Here is a 7,498-nt window from a genome sequence, read left to right as displayed (position 1 = left end):
CACAAGGCCCGTGAGGGGGGTCCTGGGGCTCAGGGCCTGTGTTCTGACTCACCAGGGCCCTCTGTCCTCTACCGTCCCCTCTTCCAGAGTTGGTGGGGAGCCAACTGCACAGTGCCCCCCAGCTACCCCTCCATTTATCCACACCAAAGACAGGAGCCTCCAGGAAGTGTCTGAAAGCCCCTCTCCAGAAAGCAGCAGGAAGTTCTGTGCAAGAGCACAGAGGGAGGTGCCCACACCCAGGGCAGCTGCAGAACGGCGTGACAGCAGGTCAATAGGAGATCCCCCAGGGAGGTGTGTGATCCCAGGGCTGACCTAGGCGTGCCGATTAACCGGGCTGTGTATCTTTTCCCTCCATCTGGCTCTCTGCTGCCTTGAATCACCAAGAGTGACAGTCTCAGGGAGCCGAGAGGCAGCACGGAATATGTAAGCCTGTGTAGGTCACGCCGACTCTTGCCTTTGAGTGTTAGCTGTTCCTGCCTGGAACACCCTGTGCCCCTCACCCACCTGGGAACTCCTCTTCACTCCTCAAGACCCAGTTCAGACTGCACTTGCAAAGAGAAGCCTTACTACGCTACCTTGCGATCCCCATGTCAAGCCTTACTCTGCCTCACTGGCCTGTGGGCTCTGGGGTCAGGGGGCTCTGCTTGGTCCTTAGGGTCCAACACTAGAAGGCTGAGCACTTGCCCTCCATCCACGCTCAGTCCCTCCTTGTGACACAGACATGCCATCGGCCGTGCGCTCTGCGGGTGGGAGGTTGTGCAGCCCCAGTGCTCAGGGCCAGACCACCCGCTTCTCGGAGCTTCCTGGAGAACCGCACCTTCCCTGGGACACCAGCACACACAGCTCAGGGCGGGAGGGATTCGGAGGGGCAGGGTCCCAGGACGGTCCAGACACGTGGCCAGGGAGACTGTGGCAGAGGGAAGGCTTGAGAGGAGGAGTTAGGGGTGCACAGGACAGCCACTAGTCAGGGTGGGGCTCGCGACAGTCCTGGGCCTGCAGCTCTGGCCCTGGTTTTCATCCGTTCCTGGAAGATGAGCTCCCCATCCCCCGAGAGTCAGCAGGGAGGCTGGGGAAGGCTACAGACCTGTGAGCTCTGGAAGGCACAGTGGGCCCTTCGGACCCCGTCCTCTGCCCCTGGCTGGAGAGTTCGCTAGAACAGAGGAGACAAACACACAGGACCTTCCCCCCACAAACACTTCCCCAACGCTCTAGTCCCCACGGGCCAGCTCAGGCCCGCTGGCCACCGAGAGGTCTGTGCTCTCCCTGCCTGGCAGCCCAGCTCAGGCCCTGCTGCCCCCGGTGCCTCGGCTGCCCATCCATCAGACCCGAGGGTCTGGGTCACCCGGCAGGTGATGGACGGACGGATGTCCCCAGGTGCCCGGCTCACTCTGCGTGTCCCCCTCGTGCAGCCCTGGGAGCGGGGCGTGTGTGACAGGACAGGAGACTGGGGCCCAGGTGGTAAAGTGACTTGGGACCAAAACTCTCAGCTTCCCATTGGAAGTCCCACACGACCCTGTCTCCCCACGGGGGGCTCTCCAAGGGCAGGGGTTTATCACCTCAGCCCTCCAAGCCCCAGGCTCAGTTGACATCAACTGAGTTCACTGAAGCAAAAGGCCGGGTGGTTTTTCTCTGCGGTGGTGGCTGGGCACTGGCTGCCGGGGAGGATTTGGGGAGGATTTGGGAAGATTTGGGGAGGATTCAAGGAAGATTCCGGGAGGATTCAGGGAGGATTCGGGGAGGGACAGCACCCATACGGTTCCTTCTCCCCAGAGGATCCCAAGTGCGGTTGGGTGGAGACTGGGGCACTCCAGCGGCTTCAAACAGCTGTCCCTTCTGAGCCCGATTCTGGGGTGTTTGCGCTTTCCTGGGACCTGGCTCAGCTCCATGACCCTGCCGGGCCCAAGGATGTTGTGGGGAGTGGGAAGGCAGAGGTCCATCCAGAAGAGGCTCCCGGGGATTTTCTCTACAATGATCTTTTAATAACGCGGCTCCTGTCATCTGTGAGCTCGGTGCACGCTCTCCTGCGGGGCGCAAAGCCAGGCCTTAAGACAACACAGACAGTGCTCTGCCTTCAGCCTGCACTTGTCTTGCAAGAGGGGTGCAAACCAGGTGGAGAGGGTTGGGTCCTCACGGGCTAGGCCTGGGCTGTCACAAGGTGGGACCCAACCCCCATTGCCAAGGCGAGCACAGCCAGGCCCCTCAGTCACCGCGTGGAGGACAGCTCTGTGGACAAACTCTGGGGTGCTCCAGGTCCCCCTCCAACCCCGCACCCCCACCTGGGCGCTGAGGTGACCAGCCAGGTGCACCTGCTTCCAGATCCTAGCTCCGCCTGGTCCATGAGAGGAAGTCCCAACGGGCACCTTATATTGTGAGCCTCAGTTCATTTCTCTGGACCATGAGCATAATTATTCCCATCTCGTTTTGATAGGTTGTGGTAAAATAATTTCCAGGATATGCCCTTCATTTAAAAAAAAAAAAAAAGGCGGATGAGCAAATGTGTCTCGTAAGTTCTCATTTGGGTTAAAAATGTGCTTGGAAAAGATAAAGAAAAAGAGAAAAAGAAAACGTGCTTGGATCTGGAGAAAACTTTTCTGGAAAAATACCTAAGAAAATGTTAAACAGGGCCGCATGGGTAGCTCAGCGGTTGAGCATCTGCCTTCGGCTCAAGTTGTGATCCTGGGGTCCTGGGATCGAGTCCCGCATCGGGCTCCCCGCAGGGAGCCTGCTTCTCCCTCTGCCTGTGTCTCTGCCTCTCTGTGTGTGTCTCTGATGAATAAATAAATAAAATCTTAAAAAAGAAAGAAAGAAAGAAGTGTTAAACACAGGTATCTCTAGACAGGGGAGGGCTTTATTTGGTATTGTCTGATTTTTTCAAAACCCACTGTATGCATCCTCTTGTTTTCAAAATATTACAATTTATTAAATTGAATTTCATTAAAATATTGTGTAAGTTTACCGAAGACGTTTATGAAAGTGTACTTAATGATAAAAATAAATCTTGCTGTCAACAATAAAAACAGAAAGGACGGGATTTTTAAGAATTTTGAGGAGGAAACGAGATCCGGGTGCACGGTGTGCCTGACTCGCCGGCGGGCCCCGTCTTTTCAGGTCCCCAAGGCCGGTCTGGGACTCCGGGCGCTGTGCTCACTGAGGAGGGAGCCTCCTGGACTGCTCCTGCCTGGGCTGCTGGCCACTGTCCGGCCCTGAAATGAGACTTCATCCTCTCCCCGAGGCCGGCCGAGCCTGGACCCACAGCCCTGCTCCCCGGAGAGGAGTGGAACCCAGAGACTGGAGTCTGGCCCCCCCCGCTGCTTGCTACCGCCCTGGGGTCCGACTGCCTCTCGCCTTCAGGAAGACGAGCCGCTGGGGGCTGTAGGGCCCTGCGCCGGGAGAAGTAGGTGCGGCCAGAGCCAGAGGGAAGGGCCGTCCCCAGACAAACAGAAGCCAGAGGACCTGGGCAAACACAAGGGTATAAATGCGTCTTCTGGGCCGACGCGGCACGATCTCTGAGCGGTCGGGTCCCCAGAGCCCACCCGTGACCATGGAGGCCAGAGTGCTCTGGCTGCTGGTGGTGGTCCTGGTCCTGGGGTCCTCCAGCTTGGCAGTGGCTTACCAGGGCCTGGGTGAGTACTGCTCGGACTTCCTCTCCACTCCGTGGGAAGGAGGGGGCTGGTGGCAGAGTGGGGACAGAGGAGCAGGGGCAGGGACACAGGCTCCAGGCTCGGGGGGCCTCGTGGGGGCTCGGGGCAAGGTGACCAAGCCCCCTCGTCCGTTAGTAACTGCCAATCACTGGACGCACATGGTCCCTCTCAGTAGCACCACAAACTGGATCTTGCTGTTTCCGTTTCACAGACAAGCAAACTGAGGCTCAGAAAGCGAGTGACTGGTCGTGGGCAGCCCTCCCGGGCAGGGCTGGAACCGGGTTAGAACGCAGGTCTGCCCTGCCTGCTGGCAGCCGCTGCCAACCCTATTGCCCCATCGCCCTCTCGGCCGCAGATTTCTGAATTACCATAGAGGTCTTTATGCGCTGTGCTGGCACGTTTATGGAACAGAAAGTCCGGTGGGAGCAGTTTCTTCCAGAACATTTTCGGTACACGCAGGCAGTTTTCACTCAGCGCTGGCACTGTGCCTGCAGGTGGGGGTGGGGGCGTGACTATCCCATCGACCCAAGTTTGAGGAAATTAGGGTGCGGCTCTTATCAGATGCCAGAGGCAGTGGTTCCCAGCTGGGGTGCCCCCCCGGGTCACCTGGGGAGCCGTGCACCTGCTGTAGCCCGGGATGCCCCCACCACGCAACACCGTCTCGGGGGTCCCAGTGGGAGCGACGTTCGGAGCCGCGGGAATGAGAATTTTCCGGGTAGCAGAGATAGGAGAGGATTTCGGGGATCTCCTGCGGGTTCTGTTTTCCTAAGAAAAATCCCGTCAGGCAACGAGGCAAACGTTGCGGAACTGGAGCCAACATAGGCTTGCTTGAGACACAAGAGTTGAGGATGGAAGGAGGTGCCGGGAAGGTGTGACAAACCGAGTAAATGGGGGACAGGGGGACACAGAAAAGGGGCAAAAAATAGCTCGCATTGTGGTCTTCTGTTTTGAGGGTGTATCATCTATTATACTATTTATTTTTTAAGGGGGGCAGTTTTTTGTTGATCAAACAGTGAAGGGAAACTCTGTTTCTGGGTTCAGGGGCCCCCAGATTTCCAGGGGTTCCTGCCAGCTGGAGGGAACCACGGCCCCGTGGGCTCCCCGACGGGGCCCTGGGGGCGCACGAGTGCGAGGGGCGCCCTGGCAGAGGCCAGAGCTCCCCCCGAGCGTGTGAAACCATCCACGGGCGAGGGTCGTCCTCAAGCAGATGCCGGGGTGGGGCTGGGGTCCTGCGCCTCCACCCCAGATGCTGGGGGAGGCTGCGCGCTCGCAGGATGAAGTCAGCAGACCGACCCAGGCCGGCAAGGGCTCCGGGTGCTGACCGGGTGTCGTTTGGGACAGCGACGAACCTGTGCGAGGTGCCGCCCAAGGACAGGGTGGACTGCGGCTACCCTGAGATCACCTCCGAGCAGTGCGTCAATCGGGGCTGCTGCTTCGACTCCAGCATCCACGGGGTGCCCTGGTGCTTCAAGCCGTTGCAGGACACAGGTAAGCGGCCCCAGGGGGGAGCCCCCAGGTCCCCAGGAAGCCACGCACGCCCGGGCGGGACACCCAGCTGCCGCGGCTTGTCCGGCGGTGGAGGCCTCGGTCAGAGGAGTCGTGCCCAGGGCAGTCGGCGGCCCGTGGCGGTCCCAGATGTCCCTCTGCTGAGGTTTGTGCCCAATCTAATAGCAGCTGTTCCGAAAAGATGTTCAGTCAAGGCACAACATCGAGGAGAACTAGTTTAAAGACTGTCTTGGAGGGAAATGGAAAATGCCCAGGCCTGGGAGGCCGGGCCAATGCCTGCAGCCGCGTTCAGCAAACACACCCCTGCCCTTGTGACGTGGTCCTGGCAGGGCCGACGGTGCAGCAGCGGGCACGGAGCCGGGTGCCCGTCCACACCCCGCCGTCTCCCCCCGCCCCGCCTCCACCGAGGGGCACAGGCGCCCTGTTCTTTTTTATTTTAAAGATTTAATTTATTCATGAGAGAGACAGCGAGAGAGAGTCAGAGGCATACAGGCTCCCCGCAAGGAGCCTGATGCGGGACTTGATCCCAGACCCCAGTGCCTCAGTGGTGCAGCGGGGGCGGGACACCCCTGTCCGCCAGGAGCAGGTGTCGGCGCATGCGGGTGGGTGCCGCCCTGGCTCCATCAGCACCCCCCACCCCAACATCTCAGGCGTGAGGCCTGCTATAAGCCACCTGGCTGTCCAAATGCCTTCTAAGGACACAGGCCCCTATTTGGAAGTAGGTCCCTTCCTGGAGTCAGTACCCGCCCCCTTTGTCCCAGGGTGATAAGGGAGTGGGGCCTCCTTGTAGCCGGTGCGAGCCGCCCCGCAATCCCCATCGATGATGCCTGCCCCCTGGCCCAGTGCCCGGGGCCACCTGCCCCTTCCTGGCAAATCCAGGCAGAGGCCCACATAAGGTTTTGGGACCAGGAAGGGGTTGTCCATTGCCTCTTTGCTGGCTCTCCTCATTCCTTGGGGCCCCTCCATGTGGGGTGGGGGCTGAGGGTCCTACCCCTTCTCCTTCGGGGGCTGGCAGCCGCCCTGCTGAGGCCCATCTCTCCTATCACCTGCCCGAACCCCTAGGTTCCGGTGGGCTCTTCTTCGGAAGGTTGGACACTCAAAACACTTTCCCAGGGACTTGGGGTGAATGCAGCCCCAGGCCCTGACCTTGGAGCCTGTCTTGACCTTGAGAAGCCAGGCACCCGGTGGGTGGAGCCGAGGCAGGTCGTGGGGATGCAAGCCTGTGCTTTGTTTCCAGAATGCAGATTTTGAAGCAACGCCCTCGGCCCCGGACACCCTGGGAAGCAACCTCCCCCACTCCGGGACGCCCGCCTTGTCCCCTGGCTCATCCCTGCTTCTCTCTCACCCTGCTCCTGGCCAAAGCTAGCTCTGGGGCCTGATGTCTGAATGAATAAAGATCCCCGTACTCAGCACGAGGGCAGTTCCTCCTTCCTGAGACTCGATGCTCTTGTGTTTTATTTCTCCCAAGCGGCTCTCCTTTCTCAGCCTCACCTCCTTTCTCAGCCTCTGCCACCTGGGGGTGGCTGGAGGGGGTAGGAGCACCTCCAGCCCAGGGCCTCCCTCCTGGGGGGGCCTCGGAACTGCGAGGTGATCCCTAAATAGCTGCATCGTTTGTGTGAGGCTGTCAGAGGCCTCAGACCAAGCCCTGCGGAGGGAGGCAGGGAGGCCGAGCAGCCTCTTCAGTAGGCCAGCCGCCCCCTGCGAATTCCGAAAAGACATTTCAAATGTAAGTTTCCAAAAAAAAAAAAAAAAAAAAAAAAAAGAGGATTAATGTCTTCCTTCGCGGAGAGAGCAAACCAATAAAGCCATGTTTCCAACTGGCACTTTTTCCGGATTTATTTGCAAGTCAAGTTTAGCACCGGTGACCCCTTGGTGGCCTTCTTTTACTTTTTTTCTTCTGAAAACGGATGCGGCTTTGTGAAGAAATGAGCTAGTCTCACCGCGAGGATTCCGTCTCGGGTTCTCGTGGAGGCCTCACGACCCCCTAGGTGCGACCCCCTAGGTGCAGGCTGCTGCGCCGTCGCTGACTTTCTGGGCCGCGTAGCTCCCCACGCACGGGCCTGCGGGGAGTCCCGAGAGCTGCCTGTGCTGCCGGCCTCTTGCGGCCCGAGATCCTGATCCGGATCGGATCCTGAGATCTTGCGTGCTCCTCCGAGGCTCCTCCGAGCCCGACGGAAGCGGGGCTTCTTGGTCGGAGGCCTCCTCCTACCGAAAACAGGCACCAGCTCCCATCAGAACCACAGGCTGCGTTTCTGGAGCCCATGGGGCCGGGTTCCCGGAGCTGAGCATGTCCCTGGAGGTGAGATATTATTAGCCCGGCCTTACGGATGAGGAACCATAAGGAGAAAGAC

General features: G+C 59.4%; 1 protein-coding gene across 1 annotated transcript; it reads left to right on the top strand.

The window, feature by feature from the left end:
• The first annotated feature begins 3,461 nt into the window (after window positions 1-3,461).
• TFF3 (trefoil factor 3) lies at window positions 3,462-6,582 on the top strand. The gene is made up of 3 exons (XM_025462054.3): window positions 3,462-3,623; window positions 4,983-5,129; window positions 6,385-6,582. Exons 1-3 carry the CDS (start codon window positions 3,476-3,478, stop codon window positions 6,396-6,398), a joined length of 309 nt encoding a protein of 102 aa, XP_025317839.1. The 5' UTR covers window positions 3,462-3,475; the 3' UTR covers window positions 6,399-6,582.
• The last annotated feature ends 916 nt before the right edge of the window (window positions 6,583-7,498 follow it).

Source organism: Canis lupus, chromosome 31 (genome assembly GCF_003254725.2).
Source record: "Canis lupus dingo isolate Sandy chromosome 31, ASM325472v2, whole genome shotgun sequence".
NCBI lineage: Eukaryota > Metazoa > Chordata > Mammalia > Carnivora > Canidae > Canis > Canis lupus.
This window is presented reverse-complemented; position numbering and strand designations above follow the sequence as displayed.